This window comes from Nomia melanderi, chromosome 3 (genome assembly GCF_051020985.1).
Source record: "Nomia melanderi isolate GNS246 chromosome 3, iyNomMela1, whole genome shotgun sequence".
Lineage (NCBI taxonomy): Eukaryota > Metazoa > Arthropoda > Insecta > Hymenoptera > Halictidae > Nomia > Nomia melanderi.
In genome coordinates this window covers 22489846-22514895 of record NC_135001.1, presented here as the reverse complement: position 1 = coordinate 22514895, position 25050 = coordinate 22489846, and the positions used below count along the sequence as shown (strand labels likewise).

The window sequence follows — 25050 nt, the reverse complement described above, 5'->3', positions numbered from 1 at the left end:
ACGGTGTTCGATGGAATTTCCAGGGAAATCGGTCCGTTTTGTGTCTTTATTGTTACGTTTTACTCGGGAACGCGATCAATGGAGACAAATTGATTTTATCGTAACGATCCCGCTGATATCGCTGAATGTACTCGCGTTGCGTCGCTTTCGAGTAATTTCGAACGAAAAATGTGCCGACTATGTTTGCTGAAAACGAACTGCCGTTTGATTGAATGACTTCATTCATTAATTTTTCGGCCGAACTATGAATGACAGTACGATGTTTTTCTTCGGTATTTCCTCGTGACTTGTTTTAACTGCGACGGGTTTGTAACTGATATTGCACGCTTAATTATAGTGGAAAATATTTGTTTAATTATCTTATGATCAACGGTAACCCTTTATCGAATAATTACGATATAAATAAATTAGCTTTAAAATCATACGTAAGAAATATTGTTTCTTCTTAATTAAAACAGATATACATTTAAATCGTTCGATTTTCCTGTAGTATCTAAATCACAGAGAAATAAGAGTTATTTGAGTGTAATATGAATGAAATAAGCGTCATGGGTGTTCGTAATTCAATTCTGTTCACGATTTCGCGTGCGTCGTTTCGAAATAATAGGTTACCGAGGAAATTGAAAATTTATTGAAAGCTTTTGATTCATAAATAAATGTAGGACGGGCGCCCGGACGGCGGAGCACAGCACTGACTAGAATCCATTCACAGAATGAACGAACCGCCTGCATTCTGTTCATGTAGTTACTCAGTAGTGTCATGGAGTTAACATGGCCGAGGAGACGCGCCTAGTTCGCGTTGAAGAAAGATTAAAAATTAAAATTGGTACGCAGACCCGTCAGAAATATCGTTTAACGAGAATGTGAAAGTTGACCGAGGTGTACGCTGTGTCTCGACCCCGAGAATTTCGTTGTTTCAAAAAGCCTGATATATTCGTGCTCGCGTGCTACTGTTCGCTCGGGATGTCACCTAATTTGTCTCCTACGATTATTCAACTTTACTACCTAAACGAAAAGCATCGTTGGCCCTTTTCTTGCGTCAATCCACGATTCATTTTACGGTTCCTTCCGCGCGATCAACGAATCCGTTGTACAGTTACAGTATAGTGGTGGTTTTTTTAAATTTTAATGATCGTAAACGCGTACGCATACATTTTCGACTCCCACGCATTATTGTCCCTACACGGAACACGTCTTTTTTTGATAGTTAGCGTTAAATAATGTTAACAACGCTGGTTTCATTTAACGCGATAACGATACGTTAACATTCGTTAAACAGAAGGACTGTTCGGTGCGTTTATTATAGGCAGCAACTTTTGTGTTTACTTTAATATTTTCATGGAAAATGTCTTGTTACTCTTTGCCTGTGACATGGTTTCAATTATTGTTAACGTTGCAAACGAGAACGAGAGAGGACAGGGAACGTGGTTTATTGAAATCTTCTCATGTATCTCGGGAAAATATTTATACGAAATTTACTGTTTATTTACCGAATTACAGTGAGAATGACACTGTGATCATTTTCATTGTATTACATGGCTAATGATTTCTTGATTTTGTTCTGTTTTCTGTAAAGTGTTATTATTAGAGGGAAAAATAATTTTTATATGGTTTTAAATACTGTTTGTTGCCTTTATATGTTACATGTCAACAAATCTATTAATCATGTATGTATTGAAATGTGAATTGAAGTTTTGTAATATTAGGAAGTTATTATTTTGAAGAAACGGTAACATCTCCCTATTTTTCATTGAAGCATGTAAATCACTTGTTTTCATTCGCAAAAATATAAAGGATGCATATTTATATTCAGGTGAAGTAAAAAATCTGCAGAGTAGAAGTCATGGATCTCCAGGTGCAAGAGATGTGTATTGTGCATTGTCCCTTGATCAAGAGGAAATATTTAGGACAACAACAATGGAAAGAACTCTCAAGTAAGATCCGTTTATATCTTCATTATAACCTACAGTACTCTAGAAAATTTTGTGGAGAAAGGAGTATTTACAAAAGAATATTTAATACAGCCCCTTTTTCGGAGAGGAATTCCAATTTGAAGTACCTAGGAAATTTCGTTATCTTGGCATTTATGTTTATGATCGAGATAGACATTTGAAACAAGATAAAATATTGGGTAAAGTTGCAATAAAGAGAGAAGATTTAGCAACGTATCATAATAAGGAACATTGGTTCCCTTTGAGGCCAGTTGATGCTGACTCTGAAGTTCAAGGCAAAGCACATCTGGAACTTGCTCTCCAACCTCAAATCGGACATGCTCAATCTAAACTTACAGTGAGGTATAATAAACAACTTAATTCAAATTCAATATCAAAGCATTATATCTTTAGATGTATGAATTTGTTATATTTAAAGACATAATTAAAATTTAAAATTTGAAATCAATGCAATTTACATCAGTAATATTTTCCTTTGACTATCTTGTAAAATCTCATTTGTTCTAGTTGTTTTATTTTAATAAGAAATATGCAATTCGTAGTTATTAATACATATTTTGTATGTATTTATGATTATTTTTGTAGAGTAATAGAATGTAGTGAATTAACTGTTAAAAATGGAGGCTGTGATCCATACGCAACTGTTATGGTCATCTATAGTAATGGTAAACAAATTATAAAACGCACAAAAACTAAGAAGAAAACAGTGACCCCGTATTTTAATGAAACATTTGTATTCGAGGTAAATTGTTGTCAATTCTTTATGTTAACTATGTAATTTATATGAAATTCATATATCCTGTTATACTTTAACACTTCACGAACTTGGTTTCACCTGTGTGTTATATTTGTTTAATTAGTTTCTTTTAATTTTATCCATAGCCAGAAATACCAGAATCCAAAGAGAAGGATGTTTCTCATTACCCTATTGAAAGTGGAGAAGTAGGTGAAGTAGTTGTAGGTTTATGGCATGCATCTCCTGGTATGGGAGAACAACCAGCTTTTCTCGGTGAAGTTAGAGTTACATTGAGAGGCCTACAAAAGCAACCAACTAGTACAACAACTGCATGGTACTTATTACACTTTTATTTAATATAATAGATCTATGAAGTATTGTAAAATAATTATCCCTCAGTAAGGGATGCTAACAATATCATTAGTAATTTTTCTGTTGTTAATAGGTACTTCTTGCAACCTAGAGCAGCAAAACATCGCCCAAGTAAAATTTCCAGCACTTCTACACCGACTGGTGTACTGCCAGGTTTAGGATCTCTGAGATTAAAAATACATTATACAGCAGATCATGTTTTTCCATCGGCAATGTATGATAGACTTAGAAACTTGTTATTACAAAGTGTTAATATTCAACCGGTAACATCATCTGCTGTTTATATTTTGGGAGAAATTGTGGCGAGTAAAATGGAAGCTGCACAACCATTGGTCAGAGTATTAGTACATCATGGACAATTGGTTTCTGTAATGCAAGCTTTAGCTAGTCATGAAATTTCCAAATTAACGTAAGTGTGAATACATTATATTTTCATATATATAAGAATAATATTCGTAATACAATAATAACTGCATAGTATGTACTATAATGTTGTATGCTAAAAAATATGCTTCTTTCAAATAGCGATCCAACAACGATATTCCGTGGTAATACATTAGTAAGTAAAATGATGGATGAAGGTATGAGATTAGCAGGCCTTCATTATCTACATAGTACACTTAGACCAGCCATGGAACAAGTCTTCCTAGAAAAAAAACCATGTGAAATAGATCCGACTAGAGTAAAGGATGCAAATACAATTCAAACTAATCTAGCAAATCTAAAGGTATTTCAAATTAAAATTCATGTACATTACTTTTAATAATTGTCAATCTATATTGACTCATATATCATACTGTATTGGTTAATAGGAATATGTTGAAAGAGTTTTCACTGCTATTACAACATCGGGCGTACGATGTCCGCCTTTAATGTGTGAAATGTTTTGGTGCTTAAGAGAACTTGCAACAACGCATTTTCCAAAAAATAAGGAAGTGAGATATTCAGTGATCAGCGGCTTCATTTTTCTTCGATTTTTTGCTCCCGCGATATTGGGTCCAAGATTATTTGATATTACAACTGAGCAAATTGTAAGAGAGTATCCATTATTATTAAAAGTCTTATAACATATTTTGAAATAATAGTACTATTTTCATTCTATTTGTATTTCAGGATTCTCAAACCAATAGGACATTGACATTAATTTCGAAAACGATTCAAAGTCTAGGAAACCTAGTAAGTTGTAGAGGAGGAGCAGGTAGTGTTTGTAAAGAAGAATACATGGAATGTGTGTATAGGTATACAGAGATAAAATTATTTTACAATTTAATTTATGAATATACAGACTTCATGTATTATTCATAGATTATTTTTGTAGGGAATTTTATACGGAAAAACATATACAAGCAGTCAAACAATTTCTGGAACTAATATCGACGAGTAGTAACAGTGGAAATGCAAAACAACGACCAAGTACCCAACTAGAACAACCAGTTGTGCTAAAAGAGGGGTATGTATATTAATTACATTAAAATTTATTAACTCGAGATTTTTTTTACTCCCTTGTATTAATTTTTGTACCTGCTATTTTTATGACATTAACAATATTTTAAGCGAAATAGTCTGTAAATTTTGCATCTTGTGTTGTCAGATATTACTTTCAGTGAAATGAATTTTTAATATTATATTTCATAACATTACTGATACATGTGTATAAGTATTATTAATAGAAAATATTCCTAATAGAATATATTTTCTCTTCATGCATACTGCTGACCGTGATAAAAGGTTTGTAGTGACACTTAACGATTGCTACATTAAATTGTACAGCTCTTATAGGGATACGAGTATATAATTTTTTTTATTTAATTACAGAGTAATGATTAAAAGAGCACAGGGGAGGAAAAGGTTTGGGCGAAAAAATTTTAAACAAAGATATTTTAGACTCACTACTCAAGACTTGACTTATTCTAAAACGAAAGGTAAATACAAATAACTACAAAAATAACACCTTACGTTAATACATGATAAGATTTTAATAGGGATTTATATATAGTAAATTATTTATTAGGTAAAGAACCTTTATGTAAAATACCACTTGAAGAAATTCTAGCCGTTGAAAGGCTCCAAGAAAATTCTTTTAAAATGAAAAATATGTTTCAAATCATTCAGTCGCAAAGGGCGTTGTACGTCCAAGCTGGAAACTGTGTGGAAGAAAAGGAATGGATTGATATTTTAACAAAAATTTGTCGTACAAATAATAATCGTTTAGAAAAGTACCATCCCAGTGCGTATATTAATGGTCATTGGCTTTGGTATGTTATTCTTGTATCACATCAGTAAATATTAGATACTGGAAAATGTTCGTGTGAAAACTGGAGAAACATTTTTATAAAATAATTTTATTTTGTTTGATAGTTTGATAATTTCATTCGTTAAACTAGTGAAATACTAATTGAAATAGGACTTCAATTCATTACTAACAAGAAAACCGCACAAACTTTTTCCAGTATCTCATATGTTACTCACGCGTTACTTGTATAGGTCTAAAATATATTTCAATTGTTAACAAATAAATATTGATTACAGTTGCAAAGCAGTGGCTGAAGTAGCTCCAGGGTGTAGTGAGGTATCGCCAGGGACAGAAGCTGGATTACGCATGGTTCTAGACCCAGATCGAGATTTACAACGAATACATTCGCTCATATTTACAAATATGCCGAGGCTTGAAACATTAATGAGTGCATGTGAATGTCAAGCTGTTTACGGAGCTAGTGACATGTGTGTTATACCAGGTGGTGGATCTCCTATAGAAGATGTGCCCTCTTGTTTTAAAACTTTAACTGCATTAAGAGAAGCAGCATATGCTTTACAGCATGAACACAGAGCCCATTTTAGAAGATTGGCTCGCGATACCAAATATGGAAGCAAGTAAGTTAAAACATATGGAAGTTATGCATTCTAGTTTGAATTCTATATTCTCGGGCTGGATAGTTTAATATTGAAACGTTTCAATAACAAATTATCTTTAAGACTAATATACAAATTATAGAAATTAAGGGCAATTAGAACCTATTACTAAAGTGATGATTTTCTTTGTATCCATTCTTTTGTAGATATAGGTACCATGGATTTGTATACAAATTCAGGTCAAACAGTCTTCAGCGTATTAACTATTGTATGCAAAAAAGTATATAGCTTTCCATTACCTTAAGAACTACCTTTATGTGATCCCCGTTCTTAATCTCGATCTGTGTACATAATTATAATATTGTTATTGTGATTTTAGGCAAGCTCCGATTGGTGACGACAATTACCTCCATTTAGCTGCGAGAGCTGGATTCGAGAGTCAGTTAACGAAGTATGCTTATGAAATGGATAATTTAAATCAACATTACATAGAAACGGATCACTGTTATGAAAGTGGATTTTCAAGACGAATAGAGGATCGACGATACGATGAAACATTTAGAAAATATTTAGATTCTGATTCGATACATCGTAGGTATGAAAATGAAAACAATTTATTACGGCGATATGAAAATAATACTGATACTATTAAAAGTATCCAAAATAATCTCAAAAAATTCGACCATAATTTACATAATACGTTAAGAATAGATAAGTTTGAGAAAACTACAAGTTTAGAAAACAATAGAAGATTGGACAGTTCTACTGTATTGACCACATGATGAAGTTAATATATGTCTTGTACATTATATATAAAAAGTCCAACAATTATGATTATAGTGAGATATTAATTGAATATATAGTGACAAGATTAAAAGATTAATGCATAATAGTATGTTCTTTAAATGAGCATGCCAATTAATAATTCATTTGAAATCTGAAAATAAGAATAATACGTTCCTAAAATTCTTTTCAAGAAACTTTCTCATATGTTTACATTACTTGTATTTTAACAAGGATGTAAATTCAAATTCATTCGAATTATATTTGAAATTGTATTTTTTACAATTATGTATAGTATATCTGTGGTATATGGATATACACGCATCATGTCTCAGATTATTTAAAATGTAAATAACTGTTTATACAAGCAGTGCTAGGTTTAACGCAAGAAATGTGGCAATGAATTTATATTTATTACAATGTCATTAGTTCTTTTAAGTGAAACTATACTTACATGTTGTTTCAGTTCCGTTATACATTCCAAGACTGTATATAACGCATATTATCACAAGCAATAATATTATTATATTATACATATTAGATGCTACGTCATATAACTATACAATAATGTTGCATAATAATTATCTTATTAACATAGCTTGTGATTAATTTTAATGAAATAAGGGAATTACTTTTAAGATTATACGAAGAATAATCAGGAATAACATAAACGGTTAAATTAATTTTTAATATAAAGTTAAAATGGTGATTGAATGTTGATGTCCAAATACTAACAAATAACACACAGGAGGATATAGAAAAGGTATAAATTCATTGTCACATTTTATCTCCTAAAATGGCCATTTATGCGTGAACAGTCTTTTACATTTGAAATACCTACAAATTTTTTTATTTATAAGATTAAGCATACTGTTTAATTGTTTTTGTTTAGTATACTGTTGACTCTCCTTTTATAAGGAGTCATATTTTCTATTTATATGCACATGTCTTTATCAAATTGACTAGTTTTGGATTGCATAAATTCTATCTTATAACATACAATTTGTTAAAAAACATGTTGTGAGCAATATTTCAGGAAGTATATACATACAAGTATGCATGCTTCTTGATTTGCATTATTATGCTGCACATAATATAATATTTTGTGTCAATGAAGATATCTTCTATTTATTTATTTATATCTTATTTTGAGATGTTCGAGGTACATGTGCATAAATGTAATAGTAAACTAAATTATTAATAATCTGAATTTGTAATCTCATTAATAAGGAAATTAAATTATGCACAATGTGCATAATGGCACATAAATTTTTAATGTATAACATATTAATTAAATTATCGCTTCATAATTTCATCAAATTATAGCATTTTGTACTTGATGATATGCTGTTAGTGAATAGTACTATTCATAGGTGACTTATCGCTAGGTCCTTGTAAATAACAATCAAAAACATAATGTATATTAACGATAGTACTTGAAGGTAGAAAAATGTAACATTGGTCGTGATAATTTTTACATTGTCAAATTAAACACCACAAATGTGCTATACCAGTCGTGCAAATAAAATTAAAATTTTAATATGTACATATAGTGGCATTATAAAAACTACTATAACCACGATTTTCAAATTTGTTTTCATATTTATACATAATTTTAACAGGACAAATGTGTATAAAAACTTTGAATATATTTAAATATAGCAATCTTTTTCAATTTTCCAGTGATGAAAGTACATCAAATGTGTTAAATTCTATGGTACATGAACTAATTTATACATCTCATTGTGTCTTGCTTTTTTTTCATAATTTCTCAAGTCTTACATAATCTGAGATGAAAGTATGATCTTTTACTGCATTTATCTTTGTGAAAATATTTTCACTCCGAATTGAAACAAGTGCCTAAAATTCCTTTTAAGATGCGTTTACGTTGATGACTTATAACTTCTCATGAAAAATTTGTAGATAGGAATACGTATATACAAATTTTTATTATGTTATCTAATTATAAATCGTTCGTAGCATTCGAGACATTTAAGAGCGTTGGAAAAAAATGAACATTTACAATAACAAAATCTATAATTTATCCAGAAATTTGTATGACATATAATTGATCTTATTAAGATAACTAAGACTGGTACTTCGACATAATTATATTATTTAAATTTTATTCTGTTTATTAAGTGTAAAGAATTAATAGTTCATTGCAACAAATATTCATTATTGTACATCATTGTGATAGCCTCGTATAATTTACCCTTATAGGCACGCAACACGTATAATTGGCATTTAGTAAAAACTTCGTCTTTCATACACTACATTTAACGTTATACTGAATAGGTATTTGTAGATACAAACGATGACAACCTTCCTCTTAAAGAACATAAACTCAATAGTATTTGCTCATTATTTAATAAAATATTTTTGTAAAATCAAACTTTAATATTATTTTTGCAATCGCTGTTCTTTTTATCTCAAACAAATAGAGGTCATATCTTAATCAACTCCAAGAAAATAAAATAAAAATTTAAGATTACATAAATTATTTTAAAAAAATTCTTAGGCAAAAAAGAATCTAATCTATAAGTAGTAAAAGTATTTATGCTTCCAGAATTTCGAAAATAGTAATAAGTAATGTTAATCTTTTGAATAAATTTTATAATATTTATTTTGAATAAAAAAAGTAATATTTCCGTAATTTCCAGATATTATATAAAGTAATTAATAATTAGATATTTCGAAAGTAATGTACTTTTAATGATAGCAAGCCATACTAAAATATCCCTCCAAAATTAGTGCATAAATGTATGTAGTTTATAATATATTATAAGTAGTACATAATTTATATATTTTATCTGTACAGTATATGCAATTATATACTTCTACATTGTTGAGAATTGGTCTACAATTAAATTTTTTATTAATTTCTTAGATACAAGATGAAAACAAAGATTAAGAAAGTTAGTTAGTTGAAGTTTGACAAATTTATAAGATTACTAAATTATATTTGAATATGAAGCAACTGTATATGACTTTAGAGTTTGACATGTGTCTACACAATCGTTTTTTGTAACAATTGACAAATTTAATCAATAACAATAGATATTAATTTTATTGTAATACATTGTAAAATATCAGAAGAACTAAATAATTTAAAAAACAATTAATATTTTGATTTTTCAACATGATTGTAATCCAGGGCAATAGAAAACGTATCTGAATATTATAAGTTGACAATTATAAAAAAAATTTATAATAGTATCATGACATGACACAAGGGCACAAGAATTATTTATATAAATAATTAAACGGAACAATTTTTACATATATAAAACTTATCCTAAAAATAAAGACTTATATTTTTCAATTCTTTCTATAGTCAAATCTGGTTATAGTAAGATTAATATAGATGTATGTTACTAATAATCATGAACAATTATACACAAAAATCCTTTTGGACCCACATAGTAAATAATTTTTGTAAAATTGAAATCTCCATCCTGGTTGTATTAAGATGAAACTGATTATAATATTCAAACCATGTAATAGTTTTGAAAATTGTATTGAATACATTTTTATTGTACATAACACAATAATCTTTTCTTGCATAATTTACTATAGTTACATACACTATTTTAGATTACAAATGGTATGATACATATATGTTGAACTATACTAATAATTAATTATTTTAATCATACTTTTGTACTCTTCTTTATTGTGTTCATTTAGTTAGTTTTCATTTCCCTTTGGCAAAAATCTTTAATATGACTGTGTTTTAAAATATGTGGAAGAGTTAAAACTTCATAAGTAATTGTATTCTGTAAATTATTTATTAAAACCGAAAATGAGCTATGTCATGTATTAAACGTACTATGTATTTTAAAGTTGTACATAATACTTTCTACAGTAAATATTTCTTAGTACATTGAATTTAAGTTTATATTTTGTAATTCGGAATGTTAATAAAATGTTTATTATGAAGCGTATATCATTCGAAAATATTTATTTTACATATTATTTTAAACATATATATATTCCAATAATGTGTACTTTGCTTGAAATCCAAAATAATTTCTAATAGAGAAGCTGTTACTATTCACTATATTTCTATCTAGTAATTCCTGAGTTGTGTTGTGTTGTAGCCGATAATATTAAAAATATATATTTTATTCGGAAAATTTTATTTAATTTCCATTCATCCTCCCCAGTTTGAAGTGTTTCTAATTTTATATAAAAATCATTATTTAATAATTATGTATGAATCTTTATGATTTTGCAAAAATAACAAAAACTTTGGAAACACTGAACGTGGAGGAAGGAAATGTTCAATTTAAGTCACTAGGGATTTTCACATTATGTCAACACTTGTTAAGATCATTACAAATCAAATTATCGCAGACGCGGCACAGTGTTCGGTCGTTTTAAAAATTTAAATTCTTTGTGTTCGTTTATTTGGAAAAGGTACACGTACATTTCCACACGGAAGATGTCTGGGGATGTACAAACAAGAAAACGGAAAGAGAAGAGACGTAAAAAGGGTAAAAACAGTCTACTGAAATAGTGTGAGAATTATTTTAACTTCGATTCTTGCATTCGTAATATTTTTAGCAATGTTTACTTTTTTATTTTTAGCATTGGTGGTACATGTTAAATATTTTACATTTAAAAAAAATATTGTTTCTCACCTTTTAAATCGATTTATACGCGCTACTATTCCGAATAAAAAATCACACGTGAATAATACTAATCTCTTATGACAATTATGATTTCTGTTATATGTACTGTGAATCATTATATAATTGATATACAATGTTTATATATAAGAAAAACAATTTTATAAAGTTGTAAATTTTATTAGATGTTACAGGCACATTGTTTGAAAGATTTTTCGATATTTCTATCATCTTTATTACTATTTTCATATACTTATAATGTATATTAATTATCTGAAAACTGATTTTTTTATATTAAAAAATCAATTATTCCATTTTCCCGGTGGTATAAAATTAATTTACTAATCTGAACAGTGTTATTAGAAATGATATTTTAATATATCGATATGCCTCTTTTATTTTTGTTAAAAAATATTATATTATTACGCATATTTCGCATTAAACTTATGATATTTAATGTAAAATAAATACCTTTTTGACAATTTCGTCATACATTGTTCGGTAAAGCTTTAACACATGTTTTTGCTTAAGTATTTTCTTTATAAAAACTTTGCAAAAATATTATTTGATGAGTGACATTTCGGATATTTTAAGACATATTTGGCAATGTTGCTCAAATTAGAAAATACAGGGTCTTAGAAGCTTGATCAGCCTAGCTTTTGCCTTTCAAAAATAGAACAACCTCTATAATATCCATTCCAAAAACATATTGCGCTTATACATACATTTGTTATTCTTCATGTACGTTTCCGAGATAATAATTACACTTATGTATAATAAAACATATTATCAACTTTGTATTTCCATTTAATATTCTAGAAACATGAATTCAGCGAACGTCGCAAATATTTAACAAATGTTACGCATACAAACATTTATAACATATATGTACATATATATGTGTATATATATATATATACATATATATGTACATATATCTTATAAAATCTTATCAAATAATGTATATTATACATACACACATTTTTCTACGTATAAGTATATATACACACATTCTTTTATCATTAAACAATAAATTTGTTATATAAAAAATGTTGTATAAAATTTCATTAACGCTGTTTCAGTTTATATTTATATTTTACTAAAGTTAATTCCGAAAATAGCACTGATGTTTTCTTTGTATCAGATTAAAAAATTGTTTAAATTATTGTAATAAATACTAATATTCAAGAAATAGTAAATGTAAATGAAAATAATACAAAAAAGAATGTTTCAGTAATGTTTTCATATTTACAATAATAATGAAATATAAACACAATGAATGAATGAAATTAATTTTTGTATGTTTGTATGTATGTATACACACAATTTCCTTAACATAAGAGTGAACTATTTTCACAATTACTTATGCAATATTCATTGGTAAATGTATTATATCATAATCAGATGAGGAGGACAGTCCCACAGTAGCCCCTACTTTTGGAAATCCTACAGAAAATGTAACAGACAATGTTACTATTCATATTTATAAAGAGAACATCACAGGAGGACACTGGTGTGCACGAATTGTATTCTTTGTTATATTAGCTGCTCTTGTCGGCTTAATTGGTGTAATTATATTTGAACACAGGGGCACTTCAGACAGTAAGTGAATTTAAATATATTTGTAATATATGTATAATCATTAATGATACAAAATAATCATATGTAATATTTCATGTTGTAAGTTGATACGCCGTTAGAATCATCACGCTGGGCTTTCATTTTTGATGGGTGGGTAGACGACTCGATATCTTTACGTGATGATGAATCACATGAGGAGACAGAACACAAAGAAAGTAAAGAAATTGAAAAAGATGAAGTAGAAGAGAGTCAAGAAGAAAATGTTGAATCTACAGAAGCTGAAACTTCTAAAGAAGAAGAGGAACATGATGAAGAAGAAGGTGAAGTAGATGATGAAAATCAAAGTGAAGAAGAAAATGAAGCTCAAGAAAATGAAGTTGAAGAAAATGAAGTTGAAGATGAAATGGAAGAAGACGATAGAGAAATTTTAGAAGAAAGCGAAGAAGAAATAAATAAGTATGAAGAGCAAGAAGAGGAAGCAACTAAAAATGGATCAGATGAAGAACAAAGTACAGTTTTTCTGGATAAAGGTACTGAGATGTAAAACATTGCAATATAACCAAAAATACAAATCGAAGATATTATTATTAATTTTAATTCTAACAGAATATATTAGCACAGAATTAGATGAGCAAAACGAAGATGAAAACATTAGAAATGATATTGAAGAAGATGAAAATATTAATCCACAGAATTTTTATGATACTGATGTATTAGAAGAAATTTATGGTATTAGTAAAGAAGAAAGTAAAGAAAGTATGTTATATGAAACAGAAAATCAATTTCAAGAAGTCATAAATGAGGATGTGTTCGAAAGATTTGTAGACATTCCTGGTATTAATGAAATTAATGATGACAATATAGAACCTTTAGAAGAGGTAAGACTATTATAATTGTTTCACTATTGGAGTAATATTTTTTGAAACATTTAATAATGATATTATATAAATTGTTTTAGTAAAAATTACTTTACTTATAAATTATACTGCATTTGCTTTATATATAATATATTAAAGTATAGTATGTATCTTTTTTCTAACTGATATTATACAGATATTTATTTAGATTATATAGTACTTCTTAACTATTTTTTTTACTAGGTAGAAAGTGTAGAACCTGAAGAATATGTTAGTGATGTAGATAAAAAGCCAGAAGAAGAAGAAGAAGAAGAAGAAGAGGAAGTTGAAGAAGAACCTATTAGTGGTGAGTGATAAACATGAATACTTAGAGACATTGATGTTTAGAATGTTTGTATAAAATTATGTTAACGATCCTCCATGCTCTTATATTTCTTTATGAAAATATAAGCACATAAATAACACAAGTACTGGAAATGTTCACAACAATACTGAAATATTTGCGATATTTCTCTATGATTTTCAAGCATCAACAAAGAATAATGTTTGATGATTGCAGTGGCGATGAAGTTTGGAGTTGGTGTGGCACTTGTTGTTGCTGCACATTTTGTCCTTGTGAAACGGTGGAACAATGGTAAATTTTGTGATAGTCATGTTTTTCCAATGTTATATCATAACAACTATACATAAGCATATTTATGTAGAAATCTTTTTTCATCTTCATTCTATGAATTAAAAAATTAAGTAATTGTTACTAATTACCTGAATTCTTTTAGTAGATATTTATATATAATATTAAATTTTTTTTAATATTATATACTTGTTCATATTTCCATATATAATAACACAGAATCTAAGTAATTAAAATTCATTTTACGCATTAATATGAAAATGCGATTTGTATTCATGTAACATTCAAGAGAAGAAAAAATAATTGGTAAATTTGAGCAGTAGTAATAATCTATCATTGATTGACATTATGTTCCAATTTTTCTGTGTAGAATTACTAAAATAAATATTGAAATATTGTTGATTAATGGTATACTTTTTTGATGTTTAGAGGTTACGTTTGTTCCAAATGAAACTCAGGTAACTTCATCTGAGAAACAAAACAAGGAAGAACATGTACCTGCGGAAAAGCAAAGGATTTCAGAAGTAGGAGAATCCAAACAAGTGTGTAGGCAAGAGAAGAAGGAAAATGAAAGAGAAAAAGAAGAACATAATGAGAAAGAAGAAGAGGAAGATGAAGAGTTAGAGTTAGAAGAGGAAGAAGGAGATGATGAAGTAGATGAAGAAGAAGAAATAGAAGAAGACGAAGAAGAAGGTGATAGTGGAAAGTGGGAATGGAAGGAAGAAAATGACTCTGAACACGAAGTAGGAATTGAACAAAAGAGTAAAAAACATAAAATAGAATTTGAAGGAGAAGAAGAAGATGATGAAGAAGAAGAAGAAGAAGAAGAAGGAGAAGAAGAAGAAGAGGAAGAAGAAGACCAAGAAGAAAGTGAAATTGAAAATTTCGATGACTCAGAATTGATTGCTAAGCTTGAAGCTAAATATGGAAAGTTAAAAATTGTACAAAATAATGAAGAAGATACAGAAGAAGAAAAAGAAGTGCAAAGTAAAAGCATAACGAAAAGGAAACATAATTAACAGTGTATTGGACTGTACATACATTTTATCTAGAAAGTACATGTATAAACTTTGAAAACTGATCGTAATATTGTATAGCTTTTACATTCATATTATTTTTCTTTCTTTTTTCAGAATTGCCACGATTAAATGTAAAAAATATGTTTCTATGATCCTTAATGTTTTAAGGAAGAACTTAGAGTATGAACTCGTACAATGATGAAAAATTAGATATGTATAAAGTATAACTAATATGAGTTATAAAAAAAAATTTAATAAAACTTAGCGAGCATGGAGGATCTGTTATATTTTTGCGTAACTGCTTTATTAAAAAAAAAATGTTTACCAAACTATAGATCTATTCATTTCTTCTGCCATAAACATGTTTATATTTATACATACATCTATTTTTGATTGAATGTAATTCATTTCTATATTATTACAGCATCCAAAAAAAAAGTAGCAGAAACTGTCACTACAACAAAATCTAATGATAATACGAAGACAGAGAACGCTATGAGGGACAAAAATGACACAAAAGTGCCCAACGTATCAAATGTTAAAACTAATGTTACCGAGAAAGACAGTGATTATATTAAATATCAGGTTAGTCATGATTTTGAAAATAATTTTGATAAATATAAATAATTCATTTGCATGTTTCAATTTATACAATATATTTTAACGTACTACGAAAATATAACGTTTCTCCTTACTTTTTAGGAACAAAATAACTAAATATTTTTTCTTCTTCCGATTCAATATCACTTATTACCTACCATTAATGGTAGAAAACACGTGTAATATTTTTACATGTATATGTGCATCGCAATCACAAACAAGGTATAAGAATAGATCTGACACCCTATGTATTCTTGTGGTTTGATTTTTTGGGGCGCTGCTGTCCTATTATCATTTCCGTGTCGACCACATCATTAGCAACAGAGCATAAGAATGGGTTTCTGCGCCTAATTCGGTGAGAATCGAAAACAAATGAATTTAAAGCCGATAAAGTTTTTTGGCAAAATAAAATCCTTGATGGATCATTCCATGCCAAAACAATTGAAATATAACGTAATCAAGTCAGAATTAATTAAAAACTCCGAAACTCGCACGTAAGTTTACTCAAAGTCTAAAAGCTCGAGAAATACTCGTCTCCCATTCTTTGCGATATATATACCATTTTTGTAAAAAGAATTTTTTACAACTCAAAGGAAGCAGTCAGTGTTTCATATTCAAATTAAAAAAAAACTCTGTAATATCTATCATCACTTATTTATAAAATAGTATCTACATATTAATAATTAGATAAAAAAATTATATTTATGTTTGTCTACTAGATCTTGTTCACTTAAACACGCGGTGTGTAAAGTACGTGATAACGCATAACAGATAACAATTTAAACAATCCTTAGATCATCAATCGTGAAAATATTCATCTTAATTAATAGTTTTCTAAAAAATTGTCATTGTAAATACTTGCTCATTCTAACAAGATAGCTGTGTAATATATATATATATATAGTAAGAAAGTTTGTAAATGAATAAGAGATAGGGCCAACAAATAAAACAACATAAAGAATCATGAAGAGGGGATAAAAGATGAAAAAGAAAGAAAGAGAATAGATGGGGGCATATGATATATAGTATGTATTTAATACAACATATGTAATAGTATATAATATGAGATAATCTATGTAATACAATGTAGTAGATATATTATAACATACATATATAATAAATGTTATAGTTGTATTATACAACATACAGTAGAAAACCGGAAGTCATTTGAAACTACAAGGTAGGGATTATAAATAATAGCGTAATAAAAAAATAATGTATTGCATAATTCATTTACTATTCTATAGTTTATGTTATTATGTGTACAACAATATTCGTTTGCCCGTGGATTATAGTTATTTTAATTCATAATTAATTGATTTCAAATAATTAAGAAATTGCGTTCGATTACTCGGAGGTCCGGATGCTCTGATCGAAAAAATTACTTTTCAATGGTTTCTCGTGGAAAGTTTGCAGCTTCTAAGGCATCGGAAAAAAAATATTATTCAGTAGTAACACTGAATAATTTCATGAAATTTTTCATTTAATTTTTCATTTTTACATTTCGACAATGGAACTTTATAATTGTCTACAAGACAAAGGCAAATAAGAGAGATTTAGATTTGAAATCTATTCTCATCAATATTCGTCATCTCATCTGGCCAATTTTCTTCTGAATATATTACAATAAACTAAACAAGAATAAAAAGACCAACTTTTCAATCATACGTCTGTACATATTTTTTTAATAACTCTTATTAATATAAATTACATACTAAGAATACAGAATAAGGATACACAATTTCCGTAATGCCTGGAAAATCGTGTCATTATGCTTCTTATTCACACATTCGTCATATTATCACAATTACAAATATTTACGAATATAAAATAAAATAGTTTCAATAGGATCTGGAGAAAGAAAAGAGTATTAGAATACTTAGAATTGGATAAAAATATCTTACAGTATTGAATTATGGTATAATTATTACTGCATTAACTAGCTTTTTTTTTATTAATGGTAATATTCTGTAATTGTACGGGCTTGTACATACATATTACAGAATCAATGGATTTATTGTTATATAACAATATAAGAAACGTATAGCTCGTATAACTTAGTACTTATGTTTATGTCTATGTTTACGCGGAGATGGAGATGGTGGACTGTTCGCTCTATGTTTCTTGGTACGTGGCGGAGGCGGCGGTGATAATGATGCTGTTCTACCTCTCTTTTTTCTATCATTCCGTTCATTGCCAGGAGATCGGCGAGATACTCTAGATGAAAACGGAGGCGAGGGTGTCCGCCGAATACGTGGCGGCGATGGTGTAACTGGCACTCGTTTTTTATACGGTGAACGCGATCTACGTTTTCCACGCGGTGATCTACTACGAGACCTAAAATAAATATACGTTATTGTATGGTGTCTTAATACCACAGAATGTACAATCATAAAAGCATTATTATGAATTGTTACTTTTTCTTAGAAACCGAAGAAGCTGCACATTGCTTACGTTATTTTTAGAAGTGGAAAGAAAATTTAATTTTCAATCTTATTTTAAATTAAATTATGAATTCTTATCGCATATAATAAACGTGATTTATATATATATTTTTAAATCAATAAATAGGTGTTCAGATAATATTCAATATCAAACGTTATATTCCTTTATATTTCACAAGAATGTTACCAACTTATACATTTTTTATAACGTGTTAAATATATGTATATATTTACCTATATCTGTTACTTTTAGACGAGGGACTTGAAGATCGCCGTCGATCTCGATAATGACTCGGAGATTCTGGAGTAGTACTTCGTTTCTTTTCTCTTCGTCTGTCATCGTCTCGTTCTTCGCTTTTCGCGTCTTTCATTTCTCTTTCACTCTAAAGAAATATTCTCTCGGTAAAGTACACGAGACGAGATTTAACAAATTTTTAAAAATAGTTAGACTTCAAATCTTTACCTTTCTTATGAGCTTTTTTCTGTAATGCTCCACTTGTCCTTGTATTGTCATGCCAGATTTTAATGTTCTCCTACCACTTTCTAATTCATCTTGGTATTGCATTATTTTAACTTCGATTTCGCGCAATCTGCTTCTCCTTTCCTCGTTATAATCTCTGCCACTGTGAAACCACGTTAATTAATTTAATTTGTTAAATTTATACTTAACAACACAACTAAAAGCATTTATGTTACCTGGAATCCATACTAGTGTCCTGAGAATTGGAGTCATCGTTTTGACCTAACTCTTCCCATTTACTAGTCGTCATGGCTTGTGCTTCCACCTAATGTCGAGCCATTCATTTTAGTGGATTAAGAAATTTCAAGATCATTATTTCAATAATGTTCTCCCACCTGGTCAGGATCTACAGTTTCCCATCGAGATGGCACAAAACCTGCAGGTATCGATGGTTTCTTTTCGTCTTCCTTATTTCGGATGTTTAAAGAGTCTTCGTCATCCATTGGAACACCATCGATATCTTCGTCCACTAAAAATATAAGTGTATCGAGTGTTAATACACTGTAGTTGTAAATGCAACACACGAGATACAAAAATGAAAGAAAATGGGTGTTAATATTGTAAGAAATTGAATGTGTAATCATGAGGATTTTAAAGAATCTCACTGGGAACACCATCAATATCGTCATAATTAGATGTTGTTTGTGGAGTTAGACCGTGTTTCATAGCACCCTTAAGGAGAGCCGCTCCGTCTAATGGTACCCCGTCCAGATCTTCCGCACCATCTCCATCCACATCCGACAATGGTGCACCGTCAATATCTTCATCATTTTCTGGCTCAGGTTCATCCATCTAAAAGCATACAATTATTCCTGTCCTCCTTTGTCGTAATATTCAATAAAGAACATCTTCGTCATCGTATAAAAGATATAATTTACCAAAACAAGACCTAGAAAAGTGTTCTGTAATTTAACAAGAAAATCTCGTGAATAAACTGCCCAATCTTCCCATGCTCTAAACATTCTCATTACACGAACTTTAAATCCTTCTGCTTTTAATCTACTATCAAATTGCTTATAGGCTTGATGAACTTCACTAAATATATCCAATAATCGGGTTTCAAACCTATATTATAAGCAAGTTTCATAATATTAAATTTCTGGACTACAACCATATATTAATGATAATATATATATATAATACCTATGTATATATAATTAATCAAATCATATATTGTTTTCTAGTTGCCTGTATTTTTAATTAAAATGACTTACGCTTTTCGATAAATAGTAGCATTATTTACTTTAACGCCACAGTTATGTAATATATCTGATATAAGATACAATCTCGCAATTTTCTTATTTACAGGAGTTTGTAATATCGATAGTGATTCTGAAATACAATCACAAATCTCTTCCGCTGCTTCTGCATGCTCTATACAAAATACCATTGCTTCTGCAACTTTTATTCTTTCAGGTGATATGTTTCGCAACAAATCTTCTAATCGATCACGCTGACTATAAATATGAAATGTTTTATCAATCAAATATTGATGTTATTTAATGGAAGTGGTGACATAGTGAATTATAATATAATTCTTTACTTTACAGAGATTTTATTATTATTACCTGTTCGATAAGCTACCTCTTCTAGGTTCTTGTCTTTCTTCCATCTCGATCAATTCATCGGGCATTCCTTGTGTCCACGGATTGATTGGCGGCGGTCTCCATACGCTACCTCCTTTAAACATTCTAAAATCTTCGGTACGCCATTCTTTTTGCCCATCTCCTTGTAGAATGGAGTACAATTTCCATCGGTAATAAGTATGCGCGGGAGAATAATTTTCAAATAAAAATCTAAAAATACAACAAGCATCATTTTGTTTAAAATCTGTTTAAATGTTATTTATATTGAATATATATATTTCATTGTATAGGATTAAAATTTTACAAACCTAAACATTGGATTATTTAGTTCCCGATTCATAATCATTGCTTCAAACATTGGACCTTCACGAATTACAAATTCTACCATTCTATGTATTAACATAACTAGATTCCTATAGTACAGAATTTCGTTAAAAAATGATCATAAATTCGGCGAGTATTTAATATCTTTACAGTTGATTATCTACATTCTGAAGTATAACTTTCAAATTACTGAAATCAAAATATACCTTTCTGTTGGAATAACCACTTTGACAACCGCGTTCTGCAAAACCTGTGACAATTTCCATTACATTCCCATTATAGTACAACAGTTACAGTTGTGTGGATGTTCCAGTCCAAATTAATCCATCCCGTGTGTGTATACGATAATCGCCAATTTAATATAAATGGCATTGTTTACAAACATAAGTTACAATCAACATTTAGATATTAATGAAATGTTTTTAGTGTGCGTGTATGTGTATGTGTGTGTGTGTACGTGTGTAAGTATACATATATATGTGTATATATATATACATATGAATACTTTCCACTTTTGTTTTTATGATTTATTTAATTATGGTTACATGTGTAGACCCATAAGAATTAATAAAAAATGGTATTTATTTTTGTAATACCTAGTTTGTTCACTTGTAAAATGAGTCGGGTAGCATGCATTAGTTAAATTTTAATAACTGTATATTATTGATAAGGGAAGTCAAAATATGAGTACTGATTGGTTTTATAATATTCGCTGGTGCTATTAATAACCATCGGAATAGTTTAAATTCTGTTTTATTACTATTTCTTTTAATTATGAAATACTATGATAAGACAATGGTCTTTAAATATATTAACTAAAAACATTAAAAGCATTAATTTTAAGATAGAATGCCTGTCTAAAGTTTTATTGCGGTAAAGCATTTTACACTGAAGTGAAAACATTATTCTATTAAAAGGAAATAATTTTACCTTTTCAAAGTTTTCCTTTTCTTGAGGATCTGTTGTCTGAAGATTGCGGATACGTGGTACCTAATGATACATTTAGAAATAATTACATTACATTTGAATTACTAAATAAAAAAAACAAACTTTATAAGAAATAAATTACAAATTTAAAGAGAAACCAGAAGGAACTTAAACATGAACGAGATATATGAAAAGGGATGGTAAAGTTAACTGAAAGAGACAATATGTCTCATTACAATATGTATAAGCAACACGACATGTATTAGAAAACTGGTAATCATAAAGGAAAAGTATAAAATTGATGTAAGCGTATTAAAGGTGCGTATACATTCGTTTTATATACCTTATGTCTGTCACGACGATGAGGTTGAGCATTAAACGGAAGACCAGATGGAGGTGGTGGTTGAGTGATCTCCATTAAAGCAGGTGGAATATAAATAGGATATGGAGGAATTGGTACACTTTTGCCCCAACCTAATTTCATCTCATACTGCATTATATCACGGCCTATGACAATAAAAATAAAATAATGTTTTATAATAATAAATGAATTATCTTACCACAGTATGAACAATGTAAGTAACAATAAAAGCAAACCTAAGAATGTTATCTTACCATTGAGATTTTTCAAAGCCCGTTCTCCATCTTTGCGACTCATAAAGGCAACAAATCCACAGTTTCTTTGTCTAGCTTTTTCTTCATCGCTACGTGGCCACATAATCTTAATACTAGCCAATGGTCCATATTTGCCAAATATTTCCATTAGTTGTTGTTCTGTAATCTATTACATACGAATGTGATATAAATTATTTTCATTAAGATCTAGTATAAACAAAATGTTGTGTCCAATATAACATAGTTAATATAACTACAGTTATAAAGTAAGCATACCTTTGGATTTAAATTGCCCAAATACAAGTTTGTTGTATTAGGATCACCATTATCAAATGATCCATCTGTAAAGAAACAATCCTTCATTTGTTATATGTGTCTCATATTATGAAAAGAAACAATGGGAATGAATTAAAAGGGTACTTTTTACCCTCATAAATCAGGGCAAGGAGTCGTGGATCATCAATAAGATTATGTAAGTTGGCCTTTCGAGGATCAGGATATGAGGATATACCTATCAGAAGTTTTAACAAATTCAAATTGTTAATTTAAGACAGGAGAAAGGAGTTTATATCAGTTATTTGATCTACAATAATTATAGAAATTCATTTTAGTATTAAATACAAATATACTTATAATCTTTAGTAACAAGAAATCTGTAATATGTAAGTTTCGATACATTATTAAATGTATGTTAAAATCTAAAACAATAAGTAACATTAACTTTAGGTTAATGGTTAACTTCAATAGTTTAATCACAAGAAAGAAGATAAAATTGATTAATAAAATTTATATACTTTTTTTTAAAATATAAGTTGCTTAACCATCATCAGTATATTTATTTCTTTAATCATATATATATAAAAAACTCAGTGATACACAATATACTATACATAATTGGTACAATGCCAAAGAATGTATCTTTAGAAAAAAGTTTTAAAAAGATGTGAAATATATGGCAAATTCAACTACAATAATGATTAATTCATTGATTCTACAAACTAATTTACTATTTTGTATATTATATGCAATATATAGTACATTATTGAAACATATTTCATGAATATAAAGTTAAAAATCCATGCTTAGATTAGAAATTAATTACCTTCTACACATTTTAAAGCTGCCATCATTGGATCCTCTGACTGAGCAGAAATAACAGTTTTCACTACTCCTTTGTACTTATGTCTTTCTTCTCGTTCTTCTTGAATCATTTTTAATTCTTCTTTAAACAGTTCAAGGTTACTCTTTTTCTTTTCACCTTCTTTTTTCTTTTTCCCCAGTCTATCCAATTTTCGTTCATTAGATCCGAGTAATCTTGCATACTCTTGTGCCTGTTCAGCTGATGATCGACTGTCAACAAGTTCCGATATTTTTGACTGAGGTTTATATAGCTTTCCTTTTTCTCTTGTATCTTCCTCTGTTGAAAAAAACACTAATATAATCAGCTTAGTGGAAACAAAAGAGTTTATTTTTTTTTAAAGAAATATTCATCATGAATTTTTATATACTAATACACTTAATAGAAGAAATTTCTGTTAAATGTAAACATATAAGAATAATAAACAAAGATAATGTTGAATATAATAAACTTACGTCGTTTACCAGCATCGTAGGTGCCTGCTTTCACCCAGACTTTACTTGTTGTCTTACTAGGTGTTTCTTGAAACGTTGCTACAAACTCCTCAAATGCCTATAATATAAGTCAAATATAGTGTTTTGTTTCAATTTAATGTCTCAAATTTGTTACATACCTGAGCTGCAGCTTGTTCTTGTTCCTTTTTACGTTGTTCTTCTAATTCCTTTTTACTTAACGGTCTTTTACCCATTGTGCCAATAGAAAATGCTTTTAGCTTCTGCTCAGCAATTTGCTAAACATTTGGAATGATCATAATTTTTAAGAATTCCCATATAAGAATAAAACATTCAATATAAAAGTAATTTATACAATTATACCTTCATAATAGCTTTGTCTGCCATCTGTATATATATTAACCTAAAATATTAATAGGGTATGAGCGAATGTAACTTTATTGAATAAAAATTATTCGACAATAATCTTAGGTATAGAAATAAAATTTATTTCTAAAAAAAAATGACAAGTAAATTCAACGAAGAATAACACTGAGCCTTGTAATAAATATACGGATACTTTACTTTGTTTGCAAGAATTGAAAATCGTGAAAAACACAGTAATAATCATTTATGCATATAATGGTCTTTAAACGACGTCTTCAAGAATTTTTATAATTCGACATTATCATGCAACGCATGTTTCAATACTTCATAGAATATTTGTGTTTTAACATATTTCACATTAAAGAACCAAATGATTACAAATAACGTAGGTAAGTAAGGTACACCGCTGGACATATTACTTGTCCACCCCACTCTTGCTTCTCGAAAGACAATATGAAATACGGTACTCTTATCTATGACATGAAGTTCTGTGGTGCAGATTAGAGAGTTAGCGCACGTGGTTCTTCTGTCAGTAATCGATTTATTTGAATTTCTAACTTTTAATTTCACGAAATTTCTTTGACATTACCACTAACAATATTATTAATACATAAGTTATATTAACAAAAATGTAATATTGTATAGAATGTTCATAAATTACAA

The 25050-nt window shown here is 28.9% G+C and overlaps 3 protein-coding genes and 2 long non-coding RNA genes across 13 annotated transcripts; 2 read left to right on the top strand and 3 right to left on the bottom strand.

Annotated features, from left to right (window-relative positions):
- The first annotated feature begins 686 nt into the window (after positions 1 to 686).
- RasGAP1 (Ras GTPase activating protein 1) lies at positions 687 to 10640 on the top strand. 8 transcript variants are annotated; one of them, XM_031982310.2, is made up of 16 exons: positions 844 to 1291; positions 1693 to 1729; positions 1814 to 1934; positions 2025 to 2294; positions 2538 to 2694; positions 2835 to 3022; positions 3134 to 3469; positions 3586 to 3787; positions 3873 to 4091; positions 4174 to 4288; positions 4366 to 4510; positions 4747 to 4788; positions 4876 to 4982; positions 5057 to 5315; positions 5590 to 5931; positions 6290 to 10640. In XM_031982310.2, the coding sequence occupies exons 3-16, from the start codon at positions 1918 to 1920 to the stop codon at positions 6690 to 6692; spliced, it is 2802 nt and encodes a 933-aa protein (XP_031838170.1). In that variant the 5' UTR covers positions 844 to 1291; positions 1693 to 1729; positions 1814 to 1917; the 3' UTR covers positions 6693 to 10640. The 8 variants fall into 8 exon arrangements, with proteins under 8 accessions (XP_031838163.1, XP_031838166.1, XP_031838164.1 ...); XM_031982303.1 differs by lacking the exons at positions 844 to 1291; positions 1693 to 1729 and adding an exon at positions 687 to 826; XM_031982308.2 differs by lacking the exon at positions 1693 to 1729.
- Positions 3471 to 16562, bottom strand: LOC143174393 (uncharacterized). Its single transcript, XR_012998272.1, has 3 exons — positions 16111 to 16562; positions 3818 to 4080; positions 3471 to 3706 (listed from the first exon to the last, which is right to left on the bottom strand). It is a non-coding gene; the product is annotated as an uncharacterized LOC143174393 (long non-coding RNA).
- Positions 10353 to 14831, bottom strand: LOC143174392 (uncharacterized). Its single transcript, XR_012998271.1, has 2 exons — positions 14528 to 14831; positions 10353 to 14445 (listed from the first exon to the last, which is right to left on the bottom strand). It is a non-coding gene; the product is annotated as an uncharacterized LOC143174392 (long non-coding RNA).
- Positions 11004 to 15744, top strand: LOC116429391 (uncharacterized). 2 transcript variants are annotated; one of them, XM_031982314.2, is made up of 7 exons: positions 11004 to 11192; positions 12732 to 12929; positions 13013 to 13438; positions 13530 to 13786; positions 14009 to 14111; positions 14325 to 14399; positions 14826 to 15744. In XM_031982314.2, the coding sequence occupies exons 1-7, from the start codon at positions 11141 to 11143 to the stop codon at positions 15413 to 15415; spliced, it is 1701 nt and encodes a 566-aa protein (XP_031838174.1). In that variant the 5' UTR covers positions 11004 to 11140; the 3' UTR covers positions 15416 to 15744. The 2 variants fall into 2 exon arrangements, with proteins under 2 accessions (XP_031838174.1, XP_031838173.1); XM_031982313.2 differs by having other exon boundaries at positions 13515 to 13786.
- Positions 16563 to 17670: 1108 nt separating the features above from the next.
- On the bottom strand, positions 17671 to 24848 carry LOC116429390 (U2 snRNP-associated SURP motif-containing protein). The gene is made up of 20 exons (XM_031982311.2): positions 24586 to 24848; positions 24385 to 24424; positions 24183 to 24299; positions 24025 to 24121; positions 23534 to 23848; positions 22708 to 22772; positions 22432 to 22597; positions 22160 to 22323; positions 21820 to 21879; positions 21096 to 21139; positions 20874 to 20978; positions 20548 to 20775; positions 20194 to 20436; positions 19858 to 20044; positions 19585 to 19771; positions 19315 to 19448; positions 19156 to 19244; positions 18923 to 19082; positions 18694 to 18842; positions 17671 to 18352 (listed from the first exon to the last, which is right to left on the bottom strand). The coding sequence occupies exons 2-20, from the start codon at positions 24406 to 24408 to the stop codon at positions 18073 to 18075; spliced, it is 2814 nt and encodes a 937-aa protein (XP_031838171.1). The 5' UTR covers positions 24409 to 24424; positions 24586 to 24848; the 3' UTR covers positions 17671 to 18072.
- Between the last annotated feature and the right edge of the window lie 202 nt (positions 24849 to 25050).